Source organism: Leptodactylus fuscus, chromosome 2, assembly GCF_031893055.1.
Source record: "Leptodactylus fuscus isolate aLepFus1 chromosome 2, aLepFus1.hap2, whole genome shotgun sequence".
NCBI classification, from domain to species: Eukaryota; Metazoa; Chordata; class Amphibia; order Anura; family Leptodactylidae; genus Leptodactylus; species Leptodactylus fuscus.
The window spans coordinates 182,631,126-182,657,828 of NC_134266.1; the positions used below are offsets into that span (position 1 = coordinate 182,631,126).

A 26,703-nucleotide genomic window follows, 5' to 3' on the forward strand; every position below is an offset into this window, starting at 1 on the left:
CCAAGTCTTGCTGGTAACTGCCCCAGTTTCAGAGATATTTGTGCTGTTAGTTTCAGCTACCAATATCACTGCGCTGTCAGAGTGACCAGCTTCACAGCTCAGCGTTATCGCTGGGTGATGGGATACTGTGAAGTGGGGTGTTCCTCAGCGTATAGCAATGATGCTGGGCTGTGTGGCCAGCCCCTATAATGGTACAATGATATAGGTAGCTGAAACTGATGGCACAGATAACTGGAGCAGGTATTCTTTAATAACACTTGGGCTAGGTTCACATCTGTGTTCGGATTTCTGTTCGAGGGTCTGCCTGAAAAGGGGCGAAAAATGCAGAGAGAAAAGTGCTGCTCTTATTTTTCAACCGGAGTGAGGAACAGAATCCCCAGACGCAGATATGAACCTTGCCTAAGTTGGGAATATGAGCTTTATAAACATTTAAGTGTTTTAATCTACTTATTTTTCAGTTTTTAATAGCAAAAATAGCTTTCATATGACATCAGAACCACTTTTTAAACCCCCTTTGACAAGGGCTATATCTGTACACACTGGCTCAGATTTACTAATAGTGCAATTTTAGTCTAAAAAATACACCAGATGTATCACAGTGGTAGATTCTGAACGATCAATGTAACATATCTTTATACTGTCTAGCCAACTAGACTAGAATTTTACAATACAATCTAGAATTTTACAATACAATGTTGGCACGCTTAAGCTACACTTTTTTTTTTTTTTTTTTTATAAAGCTTCACATCTCTCGCAAGTTGAAATTTTTTTTAGCCCTAGCTAGATGCATAAGGTTTACGCCAAAGTGTAGTTATAATCACAATAGCAAATCTGGGCCAATGAATAGTGGTGGGTTAATCTCCATGGCAAAGCAGATTAGAGCATAGATAATAGAAAGGGAACTCTAAAGTTCTCCCTAAGAGGAAGTAAAATAGGTTAATAAAGTATATTACAATAATAAAAGTGAGAAAAAAAAAAACGGCAGTAACATGAAGCAAGAAATGTTAAGAAAGTGCACAGGGCCCAGTCGTAACACAAGCAGATATAAGCACCAGACTTCAGAGAAGCTCTTGAAAAGCAAAGTGAAAGTTTATATTGCTTTTTGGCACTGAACCAAGACAGAAAAAAAAATCAACCATCATCTCTATCAGAGTCTCAACAGGAGCAGGAAGCTAGACCTTGGTGGGTTTAATGCTGCAAGCTACTAAAGTGTGTTTAATAAGATTTATATTCTGTACAAGCATGTGTCTTTCCTACTTATTAGTGGATAATGTTACAACATATGAACAAATACAGTGTCATTCTAAGATCTTGTTCACACGTCAATGTTTTGCAAGCCAAAACCACGAGTGAAGACTACACAGAAATAAGGTATAAAAGAAAGATTTTGCTTTTGTTCTGTTTTTTTCAACTCAGTCCTGGTTTTGGACAGGGATACAAAACATGAACTTGAGCACAAGGCCTAAGGCAAGTGCTACAGACAGGTTGCCTGATACATCAGAAGCACAGCCCAGAGAGGAGAAAAAAAAACAAACAAAAAAAAACAACCTCAAAATGTCAAGAATAGGGCAGAACAAAGACATCAGCAATGTATAGAAAAATGTGATTTTTTTTTTTCCCCCCCGAGGGAATATTTGGTAAATACTATTGCACCCTCTTCCAAGTTTTTCCCTACAGAGTGGCATTCTAGGGGCTAGTTCACACGGGGCTAGGGACCGCGCATTTTGGTCCCGATTTTGACACGCGTAGCCACATCAGAATAGGACCAAAATACACCTGCTGTGGCTTCATGCTCCAGAGTAGGCCCAAATGAATGGGTCTAGTCTGGAGGGTTCTGCCGTGAGGCGGACGCCGGGGCTGAATCAGCCGCGGAATCTGCCTGAAGAAAGGGCAGCTCGCTTCTTTTTTCCCGTAAGCGGGAACAAACCACTTACGGAAAAAGGACACTAGCAGTCTACACAGACCTCTATTCTGAGGGGGTGGATTTTGAGGTGCATTCGGCGTCAAAATCCACCCCCTCTTGCCCCGTGTGAACAAGCCCTTAGCCCCCTAGATGTGCAGAGAGAAAAAAATAAATAAAAATATGTAGTCACCCAGACAACATATCATAAAATGGTGGAGGATATAAATGGCAAATTCCACTTCAAAAGGGTAGTCCAGGAAGTTTAGTTAGGATAAGCCATAAGTATCTGATGGTGCTGACTGCCAGCCCCCATGCAGATCAGCTGTTCACAATCAAGTCTGTATACTATATAAATGCTGGGCACAGGTACTGCAGGTCAGCTCCTATTGATTTTAATGGGAGCTGAGCTGCAGTATCAGCAGCCACCGACTACATATGCAACACTACTCTATTCATATGGGGCACTTGGGACAACTTATTACAGAAATAGCATCTGCTACACTCTATATAATATATATCCCACACACTGAAGTTTAAAAAAAAAAAAAAAAATGCAAATCTCCTTAGTATAAATGTAAATGAGAAATTCCAGTCAGCATATCTGACCTCAAGATATACGATATGAGGACACATCTCTACAGTGAGGTAGATAACCAAGTCACTTACACATTCTGACATTCACAGTAACCAGGATTTTTTTGTATTTGTTTTTTGATAGACTGCAAACTAAGGGAATTCATCTAGGATCTTTTACTGGGTCTTGCAGAACCTATATAACCATGGATGCCCTTGAATACTCCATCTACATTCTTCCAGCTGTGACACACCTTTAGTTCCATCAGAAATATAACACAACATTGATGCAGTGCTCATATCGCAATTAATGTGGAGTAATTATTAACTAAGAAATGAGGTAAAAGTCCGGTGATAATAACTATAACTGATCTTAGTCACTTAACTCAAAATGTTTAGTAAGAACATATCCATAAACCCAAGCAGCCCTATTTTTGGAATTATACCATATTACACGATTCTCAAACAGTACTGTGCTTTTTTTACATTTATTTTCATTATGATGATTTACAAGGCTTTTGATTAATAGACCAAATAGCATACAATAACTAAATGTAAAAGAAATAAAGAGTAAAAATAGAGAAAGAAAAATAGAGAACTAACAACCATTTTTTTTTAATATATGAAAGAGCATAGTGTTACCAGAGATATCTGCACATTACCAGAAAAAAATCTCTGTATCAGAGCTCAAGGTCATTTTTTTTTTTTGTCAGGCAAAACTATAAGAGTCACTTTCTTTCTGATCATATCTCAGCTGAAAACAGGCAGAAATGGCTTAGTGCAACCAGAAGTATAGCTCAAACAGTTCTTAGAACTCAAGACAAGAATTAGGGACTGGTATATATTGTACGGGGCCCATACTCTTTCAGTTTTCTTAATTTTTTTTTTTGTCTACACACTTATTGCTGAGGTGGGAAGAAAGGTGGCTGTGGGCATGGGTAACCAGATGGTTGGGTCGGGTAAGGTGCCTGACCAGCCTGTGGTTGGTATAGGTAGGGAGGCATGGTTTGATGGCCATACATATATGGATTATAGCCAACAGGCATGGGCATCCCATAATACCCTGTATATCCTGGGTAGGTGGGGAATGGAGGACCCTGTGCCTGTGATGGAATAGTACTAGGGAGAGGCTGAGCAGGTGCTGGAGCAGTAGCACCTGCAAGGGCAGGGTTCACATTCTGAGCTGCACTAACAGGGACTGGTGCACTTGTGGGCATTGCTGGAGGAGGGGGACGTGGTGGAGGCTGCTTGTTGGTATACACAGTCCTTGGAGCTGGTGTTGGAGTGCTTGATGATCCACCACTAGCAGGAACTGTGGAAGATGAAGCAGCATTCTGGTAACTTGGTACAGCTGGCATTGATGGAGCGCTTGGTTCTCTGGCAATACTTTGTTGCAAATCCTTTAGTAATTCATCTCTTTCAGTCTTCCTGGCAAAAACAATATCACTGCATTTACCTTGGAATTTAAGCAGGACTTCTGTCAGGTCATTGTAGAACTTTGTCCCTTCTCTCAAGTTGGCAACAAGTTCAATGTAGCTGTCATGCCCAGCAGCTAGTTTTTTCAAGACTTCTTCTCTTAGGTTGGCCTCACTGTTTGATTGCTTCATCTTTGAGAATTCCTGGTGAGCAACTTGTATTTGCCCGATCAGATCCTCCTGCTTTGTAAGGTTCTTCTGTACTCTGTCAGTGTACCCTCCATAGACACGATCAAGCTCAGTCACAGACAAAGCTTCTTCATTGATGGCTCCATCTTGTGCCAAAGCAGTGAGAAACTTGGTTGTCATGTCAAAATTAACAGATTTAATATCATTCTCAAGTTGCTCTCTTTCTTTCTTTACCTCATCTAAATGGGCCAACAGCGACTTTAAAGTGTTTACAACCTCACTGCCCTGCATTGTCTTTGCAGGGTTGGCAGAAGGAATTGATGCATTGAGATCAGCTTCTCCCTTACATAAGATGGAGATGGCTTCACGTTGAGACTGATACCGCTCTTTCACAATGGCATCTGCTGAGATGGCTTTATCCAAAATATTGCGCAGGTTGGCACCTTCGCTTCTCAGAGGTTTATACAGTTCAATAGAAGGTGTTCTTTGCCATCTTTCTTTGAATTTGCATTTCAGCTCATTATCGGTTGCTTCTTCCTCATCCAGGAACTTGAGTGATGCCTCCAGAATTTCCTTGTTTCGCAGGAGAAGCTCTGGAAGGTCTTTGACTAGTTGGTCAATTGTCTGGATACCACCTTGCTCAATGACAGCCTTTGATTTCTGCAAAATAGACTGAGGTACACTGTCACCAGAAACATCTTCAATTGCAGCAGGAAGATTTAAAGACGCAAGGACCCCATTGCATAAGGTTGTGGCATCACGCATCCTGGCAATTGTGCCATTGATCAGTTCACCCTTTCTCTGGTTATACAGACTCATTGACTGTTGTACAGCAAGAGGTACCATCTTCTCAAACAAGTCGGTGTACTTCTGACTCAGGGGCACAGAGATAGGGGTGGATTTCACAAGAGGAGCCTTTCCAATTGGGTCAAGGTCTTTTAAGTCTGGGACTCTATCGTGGTAAATAAAGTCGTTGTCTTTTTTGGCAGCTGTCAGTGCACGGCTGACTCTGTCAGACAGGTCCTTGACGCTGACATACTCATCATACCTGGAGGTGACGGTTTTCACCAGGTCGGCAGCATGCTGTAACCTGCCAATCTCTTCCCCAAACTTCTTCTGTTGCTTTGCCAAGATAGACTGATGGTACTCTGCATGGGCCTGCATGAGGCAGTGCTTGGCCGCCAGTACAGGGTACACCTCCTTGGGCAGAGCATCTTTGTACTGGCACTGCTTGAGGGCATCTCCATAGAAGTCAGCAGCTTGGTTGGCCAGCTTGGCTATGACAGCATCCTTCATCTTGTCTCTGGTGGCTTTGAGGAAGAAGACCTCCTGGGCCTGGGCCAGCATGATGATACTCAGACTGCCCACAGTGTCAGGGGAGATGTCCACCGTGGGGTCTCGGTTCAGGGAGGACAGCACAGTGTCTTTGATGTGGGAGAAGGCCCCACTGGACAGCTGGTAGTACCTGGAGGCGGCCTTCAGAGCTTCATCATTGTCCAGGTTCTGCTCCGAGGCGATCTGACTGGCCAGGGCCCCGATGTTGAAGAGTACACAGGTCTTCTCATAGCCCAGGCTGGCCAGGCTGAGCTTCACCGAGCCCCCGAACAGAGAGCCCTTATCAAAGGCGTCCTTCCAGGTAAAGGTGAGGCACAGCTGGCCTTCGCTGAACGGGAACTTGGGCTCTATGGAGCAGAGCTGGTCGTAGTACCTCATGACGGTCTCCAGCGAGCTCTCATGTTTATCCAGCGGCCTACTCACCGCGCTCTTGCGTAGCTTGTTCAGCTCGTCCACCGCCCGGCAGTACTCGGCCTGTTCTTCCCCGGACGGGTACGTGTTCTGGATGAACTTGGAGAGCGGCTTGACCAGGTCTACCTCCGACGTCTTCTTCAGGGGCACGGAGATGAAGGCGGCCATGGCTGCACCGCGTCCTGCTAGCTGACCGGGAAGAGATGTGTGCTATGGCTGGCGGCGCTCTCTCTTTAGCTCAGTATCGTCCGAGCGGGCGATGTTTCCGGGTGACGCCTCCTCCTCCTCCCGTGCTTTTCGGTCACACGGCAGGGTGAGTCACCTGAAAGAGAGTGCACTGTCACTTCCTGCTCCCATGTCATATAATAGCCCCATATAGTAGCCAGTGGCGGCACCTGTCACTGCAGGCAGCCCTGCCCTCCATTACATACGTACATGTAGACAAAGATGTCAGCGGGCCCGGGCTCCACAGCAGCCAGGATAACGACGAGGCGCTCACTAATAAGTATGCGGCGTCTGAGCCCCGCACATCATGGAGGAGGAGGAGCCGGGCAGGGAGGGGACTGCATGGGGAACAACTTCCTGAACTCTTCCCTGTTTATGCCAAGTTAGCAAAGTTCTGCTCAAGTGTGAGAAGAGTCTGCACAGCTGAGTGGCTGCAACGGGGGTCTCAGCTATGCGCTGCCAGCTGCCCACCTACCCTGCCCCGGCACACCCAAGGCATTAGTCGCCGCTTTCTAGTTTATGGACCGGGCTCATCCTGCCTGCTCCTCTCCTTCTGCAACTAGCGGTGGTCCATAGCTGCCTGGCATCATGATGAAGAAACCAGACGTGAAGGTGGTGCTCCTAGGAGACATGAACGTGGGCAAGACGTCCCTTCTGCACAGGTACATGGAGAGGAGGTTCCAGGAGACGGTCAGCACGGTCGGAGGAGCATTTTACCTCAAGCAGTTGGGACCCTATAACATCTCCATCTGGGACACTGCAGGTATGCTTGTGCACTGCAGACAATAAAGGGGCTCTCTAGCTGCAGGGTAGATTGTTAGGAGGTTCCAGGAGACGGTCAGCACGGTCGGAGGAGCATTTTACCTCAAGCAGTTGGGACCCTATAACATCTCCATCTGGGACACTGCAGGTATGCTTGTGCACTGCAGACAATAAAGGGGCTCTCTAGCTGCAGGGTAGATTGTTTGGAATATAGTGGAACTCAGCACAGTATGCAGAGTGGTTTATGCAGACAATAAAGGGGCTCTCTAGCTGCAGGGTAGATTGTTTGGAATATAGTGGAACTCCGCACAGTATGCAGAGTGGTTTATGCAGACAATAAAGGGGCTCTCTAGCTGCAGGGTAGATTGTTTGGAATATAGTGGAACTCAGCACAGTATGCAGAGTGGTTTATGCAGACAATAAAGGGGCTCTCTAGCTGCAGGGTAGATTGTTTGGAATATAGTGGAACTCAGCACAGTATGCAGAGTGGTTTATGCAGACAATAAAGGGGCTCTCTAGCTGCAGAGTAGTTTGCTTGGAATATAGTGGAACTCAGCACAGTATGCAGAGTGGTTTATGCAGAAAATAAAGGGGCTCTCTAGCTGCAGGGTAGTTTGCTTGGAATGTAGTGGAACTCAGCACAGTATGCAGAGTGGTTTATGCAGAAAATAAAGGGGCTCTCTAGCTGCAGGGTAGTTTGCTTGGAATGTAGTGGAACTCAGCACAGTATGCAGAGTGGTTTATGCAGACAATAAAGGGGCTCTCTAGCTGCAGGGTAGTTTGCTTGGAATATAGTGGAACTCAGAACAGTATGCAGAGTGGTTTATGCAGACAATAAAGGGGCTCTCTAGCTCAGGGTAGTTTGCTTGGAATATAGTGGAACTCAGTACAGTATGCAGAGTGGTTTATGGTGTGTCTGGAGAAGTCCCCCAACCCTTACTTACCATGTATGTTAGTGCATTCTTAAGTGGCCCAGGGGACACCTTTGCACATCTTATCCCTCCTGTCTACAGTTTCAGCAGTTCAGAACCAGACTTTAATGCAGAAAATATTACAAAGTGAGAAAACATAGAGTGTGCTTTTTAACACTTTTTAAGCCAAGAAAATGGTGGTGATCATTAAGGGCTCATGGGCAACCCCAATACAAAGCTGCATGTCCTCTGTGCTCTACCGCAATGGCTGTGTGTGCACATATGATCAGACGTTACACAGCTGTTTTTTTGGATACTCCAACCTTTGAATGAAATTAAAGGCTCCTGTAACTCTGCCACAATTGCAGTTTTATAACACAGAGACCCAAATATGCCCATGGACTGTAACTGTCCCAGAATACTGACATTTGTAGCAGCAATGTGTTCTACACGGGCACTTTAAAATTGGGACATACAAGATTTCACAACTTTATGGTTAGTCTGTGTTCACATCTGTGTTGTGGTTCTGTTGTGTTATCAGTTTTTCTGTTCTGCTAAAAAGTGATAAAAACAGATCTACAGTATTTATCATTGAGGTAGGTGGATGTTTCAGCTGCTCAAGTGCTGCCCTTTGACATCCCTTCTGTTGTGGAGCGTTTTTTTTTTTTAGTCGCAGCAAAAAGCCATATATGCCAAAATAATGAATCCATAGCAGAAAGCGGCTGATCACTCTGAAGTTAATGGCAGATGGTAATCCGTTTGTGTCCGTCTGTTTTTGTTCAGATCCATTTCTTCCTGATGGATCCGTCAAAATCGGAAACCACAGCGTAAATGTAAAAGTAGCTGCCATGGGGAAGGGGGACATTCTCATCAGTATTTGTAAGCCCAAGTCAGGAGTGAGAAGATATATTGTGGAAAGATTTCTACTTATTCTGTTTTCTGGATCCGCTCCTAGATTTGGCTTCCAAATACTGATGCAAAATACTTGTGAAACTGGTGGTCAGAGTACAGAATGCCAGGAATGAATAACCACAAACTGTTGTCAGTATTCCCATATGCTGCTTATTTCTCAGGTAGGACTCTGACAGGTTTTCCTATTTTTTTGTCACAAGGCATTTATAAAGTTGTGTTGTTGAAGCTGAAGGCTATGTTCACATGGCAGATATTACATAAGGAAAAATCAAATGTGTGTTTTTGTAGTTGTGTTCAAATATGATTTATAATAAGGGAAATACTGTGTAATGAAAGACTCACACAAGTAAAAGAAAAAGTAGAAAAGTTCATTATACTTGGCTTCGGGCAAGAAAATGGTTCAAATCACAGTCTGGGGCCCCGTCCACCTTCTTGTGGCCCAGATGTAGAATCAACGTTCTGGACATATAATGCTTTAAGTTCTGTTCCAGTGTTTGAGCTAATAACTCGTTTTCATGCCACCATCTTTATACCTATTGTTATCTGGGGAAGGCAGTGGTCTCCGTGAACAACTGGATTGAACTGAGTTTCCTTAAAGGGGCTCTATCAGCAAAATTATCCTAATAGAGCCCCACATATGCGAGAATAGCCTTTAAAAAGGCTATTCAGGCACCGTAAATGTTATATTAAATCCCCGTCTCGTTTTGAAATAAAAGCATTAAAACATATATGCAAATCTTACTGAACGTGCACGGAAGAAGACACGGAACCAGAGGGCATTACTACAAGAAGACAGAAGAGGCAGGCGTGCCCGAAGCTGACGTCACATCGTGCATCCCCGCCCATGGTGCACGTTCGGTAAGATTAGCATATATGTTTTAATGCTTTTATTTAAAAACGGGACCGGGATTTAATATAACATTTACGGTGCCTGAATAGCCTTTTTAAAGGCTATTCACGCATATGTTGGGCTCTATTAGCATAATTTTGCTGATAGAGCCCCTTTAATTAAACACAAAAGGAGCCAGAGGGGGAGTCTACACCTGATTACCAGTTCAATAGGGCATTCATCTTGAGGATATCTCTGAACAAAAGCTGAAACCAACTGCTGGACAATGGTAAAACATGAATAGATAAGATTGTACTCAAAGACAGTAAATCAAATGATCCACAGCCCCCCACACCCCTAGTAACAATGGTTATAGGGACAAATTAACTATGATTAAAATGATAGCTAAGGGGGCGTTCACACTACCGTCGGTGTCCGACATGTAGTGTCCGCTCCTAGTGTCCGCTCAAAATCTGTCACGGACACTAGGAGCGGACACTAGCTGTGTCCGTGACACCTGTCATTCACTTTAATGGGCATCGGGTGCGTTCTTTTGCACTCCGTGCCCGTCCTTTCCTGTCTGCAAGAGAAGATGTCCGACTTCTCAAGCGGACAGAAAAACCCTGCATGCAGGGTTCTGCATGCAGGGTTCTTCTGTCCGCTTGAGAAGTCGGACATCTTTACAAGCGGACAGTGAAGGACGGGCACGGAGTGCAAAAGAACGCACCCGATGCCCATTAAAGTGAATGACAGGTGTCACGGACACATCTAGTGTCCGCTCCTAGTGTCCGTGACAGATTTTGAGCGGACACTACATGTCGGACACCGACGGTAGTGTGAACGCTCCCTAAGCGAAATATACATGGATTGTGTGTGTGTGTGTGTGTGTGTGTATATATATATATATATATATATATATATATATATATATATATATATATATATATATATTACATACCCACCTACCCACTTTAGACAACCACATAAATGTATATACTTGAGTACATAAAACTAAATATCATATGTGTATATAAGCCATATTGCACTGAAATGAATAAAATCTGTAATAATGCAGGAGGCTGCATGGGAGGACTTTTTCCTCCATCAGGGTTTCAGTTTAAAAATGATGGATACTGAATGACTCCATTATAGTTAATGGAGTCCACTGGGCTCCATGTGTGTCCACTGTTTTAGCGGTCCATCTCTCTGTTGTTCAGGTCTGTTGGGGAGATGCAATGCTAGTTGGAACCTAGTGTCAGCTAGCAGAAAAAAAGAAGCATTCTGATCGTTCTTTGAAATGAATGGGAGATTTTTTACCTGTTTTTAAGTAGATTTTCAGAATCCACATCAAAATCTTTTTCAAGTTCCTGAAGCTGAAATTTTCTGCCAGACAAATTCAGCATCAAATTCTTTAAAGAGGACCTTTCATGGTTTGGGGCACAGGCAGTTCTATATACTGCTGGAAAGCCGACAGTGCGCTGAATTCAAGTCATGAAAGGTCCTCTTCAAGTTTTAACATTGACATGGATTGCAGCATTGAATTGTTGCAATCTCAGCAGAAAGAGAATTGCTTTGTTTTTTATTTTTTGTTTTGTTACAGTTTTAGGATTTGCACCTAAGGGCATGTCCACACAGGACTGATATGGTGTAGATTTTCTGCAGTGGCAAAAGCTTTACCAAATAATGCTGCTTTTGATGTGAAATTCATAGTTTAATTCCTACAGGCTTTGCATTGTAAGGGGTAACAATTCAATGTTGCAATCCATGTCAATGTTACAATCTAGCCTACATTGGGATGGGGAAGTAGAAATGCTTACTTTAAATGTCTCATTCGTTCTGGCTTTGGCTCATAAAAACACAACAAAATCTGTAGAAAAAACAACAAAAATTCAGCGGATTTAGTACGCCAGTTTTGACATTTCATGCACTCCTGGAGCACACTCCTCATTTATGACTAGGCACGTGCGTAGATTTTATGCATCTTTTATGCTAGTTAACTGGATCATTTGCACCACCCACAGCACACTTACTTTCAGGAAAGTGGTGAGGTTGGTACAAAAAAATAGAGATTTGTGACCTATTTAAATGGAGTCTACCACTTTCCACACTGATCTTTGCCGTAAATACGGCCTGAAATAGGATCTGCTTCATAATTTGCAGTCCTTGAATAATGCGCAAAAATTGGGGCCGCATGTCTGGGCCCATAGAAATGAATGAGACTGTACTTTATCCGCAATTGTGGGTAAAAACTACAGTCGTGGTCATGATGCATTAGTCTTTTATTGAGTGTTTTCACTGTCTTCAGATTAGATGCTGATGAATGCAAATGGACCTAGCGAGTTGGCAAATGTTCAGTAAATCTACTTGCTGTCAATACGTAAACAATGCCACATTTCTAAACATTAATTCCGAATAAGTCATTGCCTAAATCATAAGACAATGCTGGCACCTTGAATGTCTAACAGATTGCTGTACTTCTGCCCTATAAAACATTACCACATGTCAGAATTCCCATTTATTGTAAAACTGAAATGAAGAAGTAGCCGCTTCAGAATGTCAGCTCATCTTTTGTGAAATGCATATTCATCATTTGCTTTCACATTTATGATGATTGCTTTCAATGGCTTCTGGGAAATGCATGTAAATGAGATTCTTTCAGAGGAAACCTCGGGATCGCACTGTGATTGCATGAAAACCATGGGAATCCATGTTTCTGAAAAAATTGGTGGATCATACTTTTTAGCATTTCACATTCATTATTAAAGTTTTGAACTCTAAGCATACAGGCACTAGAACGGGAATTTAGTAAATTGGGTCTGTCAGTTCGATTTGGGACAGTAAGGCTGCATTCACACTTGTGTTGTAGTCTCTGTAGGAAACTCTGCTACAGAATCCACTTAAAATCTATGCAGAGAAAAGTCATTCCACTTTTAAAGTAGACAGGGTCTCCATGTTTTGGGTCCCCATGTGAACCTGAACGATGGAAACCCTCAAGGTATTGTGAACCTAGCGTCAAGGACTCTCAGGTCTTTAATGACCAGGGGTTTAGTGTCCCAAATTGCCCTGTTGTAAAATCATAGATGTCCTCAATAAATAAAAAAACCAAAACTTTTATACTCATGCTGCTTCTGTACTCCCCACACCAGCGCAATTTCTCACTGCAATCAGAGGAGTACACACTGGCTTCAATGAGCGCGTGCTGTACCTCCAGCACTGATAGAATGGAGCCAGGGGCATAGCTCGTTAGCAGGCAGATATCTGATTACTGTGCTGGGACTATAACGAGCTGTGCACCCATGTGTGTTCATGACATGACCATGGACTGTACCTCACATGACCATGGACTGTAACTCACTTGACCATGGTCAGAATTTCATCTACTAGAGGTAAGCAGAATGAATGATAGCAAGTAGAGATCTAGAAAACTGTTAGGAATTGATACAGAAAGTATATTGGGAAATTGTATATCTTTTTACTTCTAGAAACCATAACATTTGTCTCTTAATATGACATTCATAACAGGCGGGACACACCAGTGGCCAGGCACTTTGCCAAGTATCATGCAGGTGAAGTTTCAGGTCTAAGTTTCCAAGCAATTGAATTGGTGAGAGGAGGGAATGGGCCAATTTTATTTTAAGAGGCACAGTAGATTTTTAGATTGAATACCTTACAACCACAGGTAGTAAATGAACAATTAGATTATACATGCTTTATAGGCTGAATCTGTGCTATTGGCCCCTGTTCTGGTTTTATCCCCCCCCCCTTTCATGTCTCTCTGTGTTTTCTTCCCCACCCTTTTATCTCTTCTCCCTTTTTTTCTTTACTTTTACAGAGGGGTGCTATCAGTGTGCTTTTGTGAACTATTGTGTATCTTTGAGGTACCCTGTCTCTTGTGTATTTACTTCTCCGCCTGCTCTCTACATCAAGTAATTCTTTAGATGTTCTTATCTATCATTGTTTGGTCCTTCTCCCTTGGAATTATATTCTTTTGTTTTAGCCATTTATGTGTTAATCTGCTGGTTGTTAAATCTGTTTTGGGACAGGTATTGTTTTAGCCCTGTCCCATTTAAATTTGCGAACCTTCTATGCTCCCTAACTATGATCGAAGCTACTGAGACTTTGTCCATAAGCCCATTAAAGTATTGGGGTGCCTTAGATCACTGGGGTGGGATCCCACTGATTTTCAGCACATTGCTACTGGCACTATATACACCTTTGTGACACCCACTTTACCAGCGCTGGGAAATTTTTATAGATCCGGGGGGTAGACCGGGCCTGAACGGGCACTCTACTCACTTGTTAGTCTTTTTTTCACGCTTTGTTTTTGTCACTCTTTGTCACTGTTTTTTGTGTGGATGAAGGGATGCGGTGCTCTTTTGGGACCTTCCCGACGTCTAGTGGAGGGGCTGCAAGTCTGTAATGGGCTCTCTCCTCCATCAGTGACCTGCCTTTGCTTCGGTGGAGGCAGGCAAGGCATCTGAGGACAGGAGTATCCCAGGTGGTGGCAGCCCAGGGAGAAACTGTATGTAGGATCGGCTCTTAGTACCCTAGGTGGTGGCAGCCCAAGGGGAAAAGAGCAAGTGAGACCTTCTGCTTCGGCAGTCCGTCCCAATTGAGACTCGGGGCTGCTTGGTGCCTTTTGGCCCAGCGGTCTTGGAGAGAGGTTGGGAACCCATTCCCTTTTGGGATGGGCACCTACGGCAGAAAAGCATCCTTTACACGTTTTTTTTTTTTAGTGGCACTCCCACTTTTTTCGTGCACTGGGTTTGAGAGATGGCACAGTTAGAGGCCTTCGAAAAAAAAATAATAAAGTACTAATATGATGGTGTATACTATTTTAGTACGGAATTGACTTTTAGAATGTGCTCATATATCATCTTATATTGGTTGAAGCGCTGACCTGCTGACTTTGATTGTTGTACCTTAGTGAGGAAGGCTGAGCCTTATATGGGTGCACATTGTTTTCTAAGTAAAAGGGAATCCCCATTCATTCTGGGTATGTTCCGTGTTAGAAGTATTCTGTTCCTGTGCACATGTCCATGACACTGAGGACTAGTTAGGTTATAAAGGGAAGTGACAATCCGGTTAAAGTGGTCAACACTTTAAGAACTAGTGTAATTTGCAGTATAAAATTGGTATGGGTTATAATAAATATGTTGGGCTGAGGCCCATCTATATTTACACAATATGCGATGAGCAGAACTGGGATTGTGGCAAGAAAAGGCTTTGCGCCAAATGTGTGTCATAATATCATTCCTCTATGACAAAAACTGTTGTAGAGTGACTGATAAATTCCCCCTATTGTTGATAATGTGTGTGTGGGGGGGTGCTTACTCCTATTATTCACCCCCCCCCCTTTTCATTTCAGTCTAGTTTCACTCTGCTGTTTTACTTTGTATCCTTGCAATGCACAGTCCGGAAGCCGATAATACAGCCAGTATTATGCTCTAATGTTATGGTTTGTGGTTGCCTCTCCCAAACCCTCTTTACTTGGGTTAGTACCAGAGGAGCTATCAATGCCATAGCCTTCTGCTTTCATTTTCTTTCAATGGATGAAACAGTCTGGGAAATAAAAAAAAAAAAAAAAAAATCTCATTCACCCTTTCATACTTTCCAGTTTTCTAGACTTTTGTCTGAATTTTCATCAATCTAAGCAATTCTGCATTTCATGAGAAAAAATAGACAAGTCTTTGGCAAGTCCCACCCAAAGTAACCATTCCCATCTGACTTGAGGCTGCTCTGGTGTGGCCCTTAAATGTCTCGATGTTGCCAATTGTTATGTTAGTAACTACGGTGTGCCTATTCACCTCAATGTTAATAGCAAATTATCATCAAGGAACTTGCACTTTGGCATTGGTAGATAATCCATTTTCTGTGTAAACTTAAAGCTTGAAAAATAGAACGGCAGATTAACTATTAATATATTTATATAGGGAATATTACAACTCCCCATATCACTTACAGGTAAAGGTGACTATAGTGTATATGAAATGCACTAAATATGTTCTGTACACTGAACATAATACAGTAACTTTCCAGTTATCTGGTTATGTGTAATAACCAATATTATATTTCCTAAACCTTTATTAGAAGATATTGCATTACTTTCAGCATGGAGGGCCTGCAGGTGACATGGTTATAGTTTATATCTTCTCTCTAAGTCTGCATGGCTTTATGTCACGACTATATATATTCATGCTTGCCATGCCTAGTAGGCACTAAATAGCACTGTAAGGTACTTCATAGAATTTCAGGGTATTTGCCTCCTCGACAGCTGTAGGCCATCTGTTGTGTATTCTCAACTACTGAACAGTTGTACCGTAACACTAGAATTCTTCCTTGCTAGTGTGCGAGATATAAGGTCCCATCAGACCCTTCTTTTGACCAATTAAAACCACCAAATGATTTAATAAATAAATTAAGAACTTTTAATGAGTTATCCCATATTCAGTACTTGATCTGGCCAGCCCCCTCATCTACCTGACAGCAGGAACTAAACTACTAAGGAGCAAAAAGTAGAGAATGGGCAGAGCAGATTATCTAGGGAGCAGTCCCAGCAGGTGCAAGCAGCTTATGACGCTGGCTCAAGAATTCACAACACACACATAATTAAAGTACTCCAAAGGCTTTTTTGATTGAAATCTTAGGATTGCCGTCATCAACTTTGATTTTATGTAAGGGTACTCACAGAGCTACGCTCTGTTCACTTCTGCATTGTAAGGCTGGTTGCAGACAACCGTGCTGTAACTGGCCAGCCGTGAATCAAAAGTATGGGCTACACACAGGGGACACAGGGATATTCCCTGTGTGCCGGCTGTGCCTCTGCGGCTCCTTTCATTAAATGAATAGGAGTCACTGAAGCACGAGCTGCAAAATAGGAAAAAAGACATCTGATGCAACCTGGACTGTCAGCCCGCACACGGGACCAAGAAATTCATGCTAGTGTGTATGGGCTCATAGAAAAGAATGGGTCAGTGTGCTATCTGAAATACACTGATAGCACCATGATCCACACCACGCTCGTCTGCAAGGGGCCTTATACTTTGCCATCTAGCAGCTGATGAAACTCTTTGACTTGTAATGGGATTTGATAAAGTGAACCTGTCAAATAAAAATTCAGAGCGGTTTGCAGGTAGCATGATATAGAGCAGGATTAGCTGTGCAGACTGATGTATAGATTTGAGGGAAAAGATTCAGGATAACCTGACATTTGCTCATTTACATCTCCGTTCTTTTGGCGTTTGAGTCATGTGGGTTCTACTCATTGCTTGACCCTGATCTCTCTATACACAGACATACAGGGCTTTCAGTCACTGACTACAACTGCTCACATGAATACTAAGCTCAGAATGAGCAGATGTTTAAATGTATAAAATGCAAGTAATGCTGAATCATAATGATAAGCCATATGTGTGTACATGAGGAGTAATGGTATATGTGGTAATTGTATGCCTTGTATTCTCCCCCCCCCCCCCATGTCTCCCATAGACAGCACATGATATCTTCTTTTTTACAGCATTCACCGTGCAGACAAAATGACATGCTACCTGTATTCTATCGGTCGGTACTATTTTGATGATGGCACATTTTACATTTTAACCCCTTAAAAAATCTTAAACTTTGCAAAATAATTTTGATCTCTTTCCAGGGGCTGGCAATCCACAACAAATTGAATTACCAAGGTGGTGGGGACCTTAAATAGGACCTTTCATGTCCTCCTGCACATGCGGTTTTATATACTGCTAGAAAGCCAACAGTTCACTGAACACTGAGCTGTGAGGAACTCTCCACGCCCCAGTGCATAGCTCGTTTCCAGGCAGATGTAACGAGTTGTGCATCTGTGTGTCTATCACATGACCATGGACTGATTTTTATCCACTGGAATAAAGCAGAATAACTAACAGAAAGCAGAGCTATAGAAATCCATGAGGAATTGATACAGAGAGTACCGGGTTTTTTTTGTTGTTGTTTTTTTTGTTTGTTTGTTTTTTTGTGGGGGGGGGGGGGGATAAAACACACTTTTCATCAAGGGAAAATATTGCTAAAAAGCCCAAGCTTCCAAATTGCTTTTACTGGTCATACAAAGAGCTGTTTGCCTGTACAGCACTCTCCCTGCCTGCCCACACCGCACAGATCCATACAGGGCAGGAGCGAGGGAGCTGCACTCTCCATACTTTAACTGGCATACTGTGGTCCAAACATGGACTAAGACCCTTGCCTTCTGGTCTTTAATAATGACAGAAACTGCTTCTCCTTAAGCTCAATACATTAGAACAGTGGCAGCGGGCATTGGTACTAGTCCCTAGAAGATTACAGGTCTCTGCTGCCGCTGTTCTAATGTATTGGGTTTAGGGGGCACTGACTTGGAGATGAGCGTTTCTCCCAGCCAGGGTCATTATTAAGGCCAGGAGGCAGGGATCCAGAAAGCTTATAGAGGCTTATAGAGAGTGCAACTTCCTCTTTTGTTGCCTGTGATGCAACAGGTTAGTGAACTGTCAGATCTGAGTGAGGGCACTCGGGATCATTATACTGTAATGTCCCATAAATCCTCCTCAGTATAATGATCCGTACCCACCACACTATAATGCTCCAGTAGTGTCCCCTATACAGTATAAGACTCCATTAGTGCTTGACACACAGTGGAATGCTTTATTAATTCCCACCACACAGTTGAATCTACCATTAGGTTCCACCAAACAGTATAATACTTCATTAGTGCCTGTCACATAGTATTTTGCCCCTTTTGGCCGGCCACACAGTAGAATGCTCCATTAGTGCTCCCATACAATAGAATGCTCATTACACAGTATTTTCCCCACTAGTTCCCATTATGCTGTATAATTTTCCATTAGTGTCCACCACAAAGTAGGATGCTCCATTAGTACCTGCAACACAGTAGAATTGCTCTGTTAGTGCCTGTCATATAGTATTTTTCCCCACTAGTGCCCACCATGCAGTAGAATGCTCCATTAGTGCTTGCTACATAGTATTTTACTCCATTAGTGCCCACCATGTAGTATAATGCTCCATTAGTGCCTACCATACAGTGCATGGCTCCATTAGTTCCCCCCATAGAGTATAATGCTCCATTAGTGCCCACCATGTAGTATAATGCTCCATTAGTGCCTGCCGCACAGTGCATGGCTCCATTAGTTCCCCCCTATAGAGTATAATGCTACATTAGTGCCTACCACACAGTGCACGGCTCCATTAGTTCCCCCCCATAGAGTATAATGGTACTGCATAATGCCATTTGTCCACCAGGGAAGGTAAAATTAATATGATATATATTTTTTTTATTTCATCTAATTTTTTTTGCCTAAACCTGGGTTGTGCCTTATAGTCTGATTAAATACAGAATGATGGAAATTGTAGAACTTTTCAGTATAGAAACAATAACATTGTTTTGCTGAAACCCCTTTAATCTCCTTATTTTGACGCTGGAGTCAGGGCTCGTTCACATCTGCGTTCTTCTTTCCTTATTGCAGGTTTCCGTTTCCTGCATAAAACAGATGCAGGAGACGGAAGCCTGCAGGAGACTTTCTCACCCATTCATTTGAATGGGTGAGAAAGCTGTCCGGCCATGCGCGGCAGTGAGCGTTTTGCGCTCTCCGCCGCGAAACCAGATTTTATAATCCGGACACAGAGTCGGACATGCAGTACTCTGTGTCCAGATAAAAAAATCCGGTTTCGCGGCGGAGAGCCTAAAACGCTCACCGCCGCGCACGGCCGGACCCGATCTATGGTTTCCGTCTTCTGCCATGCAGAAGACGGAAACCATAGTACGGACACATTGAACGCAGGTGTGAACCCAGCGTCAGTCAGTAACTTATTATTATTATTATTCCACCAAAAACAAACCCCGACTCTCTTCAACCGCCTTGACATAAAACAAATGGAATTCACACATCCTTATTTCTATACAACTGCATTTTCTAGTCCTCAGTAGGGCTGGGTGATTTTTGCCTAAAAATATAATCTCAGGTTTGTTCAAATTTATGGACTATTTTCAGTTTTAATCTCAATTTTCATATTTTTGCTTAAATAGACTTTAAAAAAAAAAAAAAAAGTTCAGTGAGAGATTTCACGCTTACGATGAAAATCATAATAGCAATTCTTTAAAATGGCGAATTAATGGAATGAATCCCACCAATTGCCCGGCCTTAGTCTACAGTAAGCTCCATAGGATACTGGATTCCTCAGAGCCTGGAAAAGCTGATCTATATTTTACCTGGAATGGCACCCACATCGAGTAAATGTATTTACACCATCTATAGTACACTGTACATGCATTGGAAAAATCTCTCAGCAAAGCCATCAGCATGTCAGTAAACTTTCATGAGCTATTGTCAGGCAGAAACTGTTTTGTTTGTTTAATTCCTTGGTCTCTGTAGATTTACATGTTATTTCCAGTGTAGCAGAACAGACTGACATCTATGAAAAAGCATTAACTTAAATCTGGGTGAAAATCCTACCGCTCAAACTTATGGAAAATCGTTGTAGGAGATTTTTCCACATTAGCACAATAGTAGAGTTGCTTATAAATGCATTCTGGCATACATATAAAAAAATGAGTCCTAATATAGATCTACAATTAAAAAAAAAACAAAAAAAAAAACAATGTCTGGTATAATCCAGAGAGGACATAATTATAATGTAGTAATGTAGATCTAAATGTAGTCAGATCGAGGAGTCAAGTCAAACTATTGGGCCCATACGGATTCTTCTTTTCATATATGCCCCTTCCTTCTGCTCCCCAGTAGTAGCAACAGGTTCCCCTTTTCCCAGCTGTCTCCCCTCACTTGTTGCAGTAGACTCATCGGTGCACAGAAACAGGCACACACTACTGTCACGGCAGATCACCATACATTCTGTACTGGGGGCCGAGTACATAAAGAGCAGGGAGCAAAACCCAGTTGACAGAAAGGTTCTGGCCACCATTCATGGCTAAGGGTTAAAATATATTTATATTGGCTTAAGTTGTAAATTATATACCGGTAATTTGTAAGCATACACTAAAACCTAGCTTTCTGTTCTATAGATCATCATGTAAGACAATTTCTAAGTTAGTCCATGTTGTTGGTTGCTGTGTATTTTTTTTCTTGCTAACTTGTCTACTTGTCTTACCTTTTCATCTATTGTTGGTAACTGATCACATTACACAGTGGTTAAATATTTACTGTCAGTAGCCATCATGGTTGTTGCTTGCTTTTCAGTGGATTTGTCACCTCCACACAGGGAAATTTAACAAGTCCTGTGGTCTGGAATTCTGTAATTATGATTATTATTATTATTATTATTATTATTTTTTAAAAAAAACCTTTGTCACATTTGTATTTTGACAGCACCCATTCACTTAGGTAATGTGAAAGTTTATATGGTAAGCCTGTCTGTATGCTAGGTTTATCAAATGGAACATAAATGGTTGTAATCCATCTCCAGTTAGGAGGTGTGGAGACTGTGAGCTCGCTTTGCCAGTCTTAAACTACTTCTTTCACAACTTAGAGCCAAAAAACGGAATATCTGCTCCTGAAGTGATACTAACAAAGACCTCATCCATGTTTGTCTCCATCTATGATAAACTATACACAGTAGCACTGACTATGAACCATTGCTTCTCAAATGTCAAGCTGTATGGAAATACCTTCCATGTTGACCAATTATTGCTCTTCGTAGAAGACCTAATGGTTGATGCATATGAAAGTGCCCTTCTGTGCAGAGCCAAAATTGGGAGTGTACCTCCTGCAGATACCTAGCTAAAGTCTGTACTAATCCAAGGTATCATGTAAAAGAAGCAGTCTGCGTACAGACCCTTCCTGGCCAATGTAGAACACCTTAAAGGGATCCTATCATTAAAGCTCAATTTTTTTTCTGCCTACCACGTAGGAATAGCCTTAAGAAAAGCTATTCTTCTCCTACCTTTAGATGGCCACTTGGAAGGTCGGGCATGATGTGAAAGGGAGCAGCCATTATTGGGTTATTTCACTGGAATCCTGTCATAAGACAGGCTTGCACATTCCAGTGAGCGCCCTCTATTGGTTTGCAATACTGAGGCAGCAACTGTCTTCCTAATTACATCATGGAAGGCAGATTTGCATATTCTTCCCATAGTTCCTTGCAAAGTGGAGTGCTAAAGGCTTAACAAGTCTCCACACACCTATATCGTGGTCTCTCCCTAAGGAGTGACAATATCCCCTTAACCCTGTCTAAGCCTCTCACCTCTACCAGGTTATAGTCCTCTCTACATCGAGCTGAAGAGATCCAAGTAGATCAAAACAGCTGTCCTCGATTGAGAGACTATACCTGGTAATAATCCCAGCGTCATTGCAAAACAAAGGCCTCTTGGAAGGTCGAGCATGATGCGAAAGGGAGCAGCCATTATTGGGTTATTTCACTGGAATCCTGTCATAAGACAGGCTTGCACATTCCAGTGAGCGCCCTCTATTGGTTTGCAATACTGAGGCAGCAACTGTCTTCCTAATTACATCATGGAAGGCAGATTTGCATATTCTTCCCATAGTTCCTGTGTCCATAGGCAGTCTCCAGTGGATTTCAGTATGTCAAGTATTTGCACATTCTATGGCCAATGTCTAGTGCATATTCATTCTGAATGCTTACCAAGGAGTCACCCAATTTTTTAATCCACTTATTAAAACTGATCTGTCACATTAGTCTGCAGTCCTATGTTAGTGGCAGCATAATAGAGCTACAAGCCCACAATGTTGTGCCATCTGACTACTGGGATCACTAAGAGAACAGATGTATCTGCTAGCATCCTCTGCAGCCTCTTATCCCCTAACTTGATGCCCTCTTATCACTTGTACAGAAGGGGTATTTATATGTTAGTGTTACATTTGCACTTCTATCAGATACGTAAACTCTCCTTAGATCAGATGTATTCTCTCTGGACCACCTTCAACATATGTCTAGGCACAAAGTAATCCTTGCCCTGTTCCTTGCATTATTGTAAGGCCAGATAACCATTTGGCTGACCTCCCCATGCGCATGCATGCTTGGCTTGACTGAACATTCATGTGCTGTCAACAGGGAGAGGGGAGAATGACTGCCTGACTCCACTAGCGGTGATTTATCTCCCCAAGAAAAAAATGATTGGGCATCTTGAAGTTAAACTGCTTGATCCTTCTCTCCTGTGGTCCAAGTGGACTGCAGATGTTGAGTGAGTTTGTATGGGTATGTGTAGCCAGCTTAAGCTAGGATAGTGGTGGATCACTATTCTTCAGCTCTATTTCAGTACTACTACAAAGCTGCTGTAATGGATAAATAATGAAGGGCCGTTTTACATGGATGACCGAGTGAGCCATTGATCAGGAATGGAAATTTCTACGAGTATTCACTCCCCATCTTGCCTGCTTGCTGGCTACATTTGCATGAAGGAAACATGTCGACTCAATGGGAATGAATACATTCATCAGAAATTCACCATCATCCCCATTTAGTTTGCAACTGTTGGCAGCAAACCACCCTCTTTACATTTTGGAATATGATGCCAACACACTTTTTTTTTTTTTTTTTAAATATCTGGAGATTGTTCGTGTTTCAGATCACCATTGGATCTTTACACAGGCCAATTATTAGAGACAACTAGGAAGTTTCTAGTAAGGGTAATTTCTGAGTGTAAAAAGGCCTTTACTGAATGCATGAATTTATACCCAATACTGCTCTAGATATTGGCCATCAGTGAATTGGGTGGCCAATGCTAAGTATACTTATTCCAGAACATTTTCTCTTGGACTCACCCCGTGCAATAGCATATACGCTATAAATAAGTGTATCCTACTGTTATACTGATATGCTTTATACTACTCACATGTTCTACATTCCAAATAAAGTCATCCCACTGCTGTAAAAATTCAACATCCCACTGATATATTAGACCAATGACTTCTTTGTTATCCCCATGCTTTCTTCATTTGTATGCATGGCACTGGAATTATGATAAGAAAGACCTACAGTTCTAAAAGTATCATTTTTATTCTGGCAGAAAATTGTGTATATTCCTATCTCTGCATTCACTGATGTTTCTTGTATTACTAGAGGCAGCTAATGCTGTTGTATGTGCATGACACTGAGAATTCTGTTCATCCTAATTCTGTATTTTACCGAAAACTGTTACACAAGCTGAAGAATAAAAACAACACATTAACCTTGAGGATCTTTCACCACCCCCACCAACTTTAGTTCTTTTCAGCCTTTAATAGGTACTACTAAACTGATTCTGTCACAGTTGGAATGTGTTCTGTAGCCCCCACCATCCCCAAGCAAACAGCATTTAGTTTTCATGTCTGATTTGCTGAATGCTCTGTTGTCAAATGGGTGGTTTCACAAAGTGAAAGGCAAGGGGGTGGGAACTAAGTCCCCCCCCCCCTTTGGGACTGCCCTCCTGACAATAGAGGTCCTAATGACCATATCACGCACCAAAAATAACTGCACGTATTGCTCAGGAATGGTGGGGGCAAGAGAAATTCCATCTGCACCAAAATCAGTGTAGTGGCGTCTGTTATAGGATGCAGAGAACTGGAATTGGTGGAGGTGGAGAGAAGTCCTCTTCAAACTTAGGAGTATATTGTCCGTTATTTTACATGCACTGTAAGCAAAGCTTAGCAAGGGGGTTCCAGCATTCAATCTCAGATTGTCAGTTAAGACTGAGGCCCCAAATTGAGGAAACAAAGCTTTTTCTTTTTTGTTGCAGATTGAGTGGAGTGGATTGAGCATAAGGTAAAAGTATAAGAGCTTCCTAGATATTTCACATTCCTCTCATAGCTCTTTTGGCTTTTGCTCAAAATACTACAGCAAAATCTGCAACAATCAAAAAGCTGTGTTTTTGCAACAAAAGCATCAGCCTAAAGCGGTTTTCCAGTCAAAAACATTCACAGATCCAAAGGAGTTCTTTGCTGTTTCCCATACTCCCATTGAGTTTGAATGGAGCGACACAGGTTAGAATTAGGTGTTCCAGTCGATTTTTCTGTAGCGATTGTCTTTGATGGTTTTTGTGGAGCTCTCAATGTCCAGTACTTTGTATACAGTCATGGCTGTAAGTGTTGGCACCCCTGACATTTTTACAGAAAATTAAGTATTACTCCCATAAAATTATTGCAATTACATATTACATATGTTTCGTTGTATACATGTCTATTTTGTTTGTGTGTATTGGAACAATACAAAAAAAAAAAAACGGGGAAAAAAAGCTAAAAATTATATAATTTCACACAAAACTCCCAAAATGGCCCGGGCAAAATTACTGGCACCTCTACTTAATATTTCATTTCACACCCCTTGGAAAAACAAACAAACCCTGAAATCAATTACTTCCTATAACCATCAACAAACTTCTTACACCTCTCAACTCTTAATTTGCAAACTGCTCCAGCTCTCCAATTTCAATGTGCCTCTTCCCAACAGGTAAACATCCACTTTGCAAGGATATATAATAGAGATGAGCGAGTAGTATTCGATCGAGCAGGTATTCGATCGAATAGTCGAATATTGAGGTCTACTCGAATCGAATTTCGAATTTTCAAATATTTCACTACTCGCTCATCTCTACTGTATATGTTTTTTTTTTTTAATACCTACGTTGTCCTAGTTCCTGTCCCACATCCTCTGCATAGTTATTGGTGTAAAAAAAAAGCGCCAGGGAAGGTGGGAGGGGAATTGAATTTTTACTCCGTTTACCGCGTGGTATTCAACAGAGTACGAGTATTTTGAATACCGTAGTATTTGATTGAATACCTACTTGATCGAATACTACTCGCTCATCTCGAATATATGACACTCCCTATCTTATGCTAGCTTCACACTAGTGTTTGCATTCTTCGGGTTTGCATGGGAACTCGAAAAACGTAAACTCTTGTGGTTACCTGCAAACTTCATAGACTGTGATGGGGTCCACTTGATTTCCGCCTGGAGATTTCTCTCCACATTTTCCAAGCGGAATGGGGGACGGAACGCAGATGTGAACATAGCCTTATAGGGCTTTAAAGATTTTTTTTAACCTGTAGACCGTAAAAGAAGTGTTTTAATGTAAGGGTGTAGCATTTGACTCCAGGCTACACAGTTTGTGCAACTGTGGAGACAGAAAAGTCTGCACAGGAGCTGCACACAACTGGAGAATATTTTTTTTATATTTTAATATTATTTTGATGCAATGGAACAGTAAAATCTACTAGCCTGCTATGTATGTTCAGCATAAATGTACAGTGAAAAATCACTGTAGAGTTCTTTCTAAAGCTTGAATGGGTTTGTTAGATCTTAAACCTGACACTAAAGACTGCTGTGAAGCAGCTTTTTCTGGGTTTGTGACAAAACACACAGTAAAAATAACCCTTTGAATTAGTTTGGAGCTTTGTGAATAGTTTTCTTGTACTAGAGAGAACACGGAGGATGTCAATGAGGTAATTGGAAACTACATGTACAGGAACGTTGTAACCTGCATCTTACTGTGTTTTCTGTCTTTAGGACGAGAGCAGTTCCATGGCCTGGGCTCTATGTACTGCAGATCTGCTTCTGCTATCATCTTTACATATGACGTCTGTAACCTGCAGAGTCTTCAAGAGCTTGAGGACAGATTCCTGAGCCTCACAGACACAGCCAGTGATGACTGCATCTTTGCTGTAGTGGGCAACAAAGTCGACCTCACTGACGAACATGAAGCAGAAAGAGAACTTGACAGAGAAAAGCTACGTAGAGGCAGCGCTTCTAAACTTCGCAAGCAGGTTGACATGGAAGATGCCATTGCTCTGTACAAAAGGATCCTTAAGTATAAATTGGTAGATGAAAACCATGCTCCAGCCGCAGACAAGATGTGCTTTGAAACCAGCGCAAAAACTGGATACAATGTTGATCTCCTGTTTGAAACTGTCTTCAATATGGTTATACCATTGATTGTAAAGAAAAAAGCCAATGGACCAGACGATACAGTCAATCTTGCACAGAGCCATCCTGAGAAAAAAACTAAAAGTGGCTGTTGCTAACAAGTGGATTTCTTGATGGTTGTGTCTAACTGGTGGAAATATGCAGCTATTTTATGGATTATACCAGCCATTCCTTATGGTCACGTGTTAGACACATATACTGCATCATGAAAACAAGCAGAATTTTGCACAAAAAGAGCAAACACCAAATCGTAGTATATTAACAGTGACGCTATACGCGTGGGTTCCTTAAGGAAGTCATTTGTAGCATTGAGTACAAAAGATGATTCTGTGGATCTTTAAGTGT

At 42.1% G+C, this 26,703-nt stretch overlaps 2 protein-coding genes across 2 annotated transcripts; one reads left to right on the forward strand and one right to left on the reverse strand.

Moving 5' to 3' along the window:
- Positions 1–2,950: 2,950 nt before the first annotated feature.
- Positions 2,951–6,360, reverse strand: PDCD6IP (programmed cell death 6 interacting protein). Its single transcript, XM_075265279.1, has 2 exons — positions 6,262–6,360; positions 2,951–6,148 (listed from the first exon to the last, which is right to left on the reverse strand). The coding sequence occupies exon 2, from the start codon at positions 5,992–5,994 to the stop codon at positions 3,376–3,378; it is 2,619 nt and encodes an 872-aa protein (XP_075121380.1). The 5' UTR covers positions 5,995–6,148; positions 6,262–6,360; the 3' UTR covers positions 2,951–3,375.
- On the forward strand, positions 6,348–26,703 carry RAB20 (RAB20, member RAS oncogene family). The gene is made up of 2 exons (XM_075265292.1): positions 6,348–6,814; positions 25,942–26,703. Exons 1-2 carry the CDS (start codon positions 6,640–6,642, stop codon positions 26,454–26,456), a joined length of 690 nt encoding a protein of 229 aa, XP_075121393.1. The 5' UTR covers positions 6,348–6,639; the 3' UTR covers positions 26,457–26,703.

Excerpts from the sequence above, each read along its gene's own strand:
- PDCD6IP (XM_075265279.1), bottom strand. The coding sequence starts at position 5,994 with ATGGCCGCCTTCATCTCCGTGCCCCTGAAGAAGACGTCGGAGGTAGAC.
- RAB20 (XM_075265292.1), top strand. The coding sequence starts at position 6,640 with ATGATGAAGAAACCAGACGTGAAGGTGGTGCTCCTAGGAGACATGAAC. Across the intron at positions 6,815-25,941 it reads CTCCATCTGGGACACTGCAG|GACGAGAGCAGTTCCATGGC; the intron begins GTATGCTTGTGC and ends TTCTGTCTTTAG.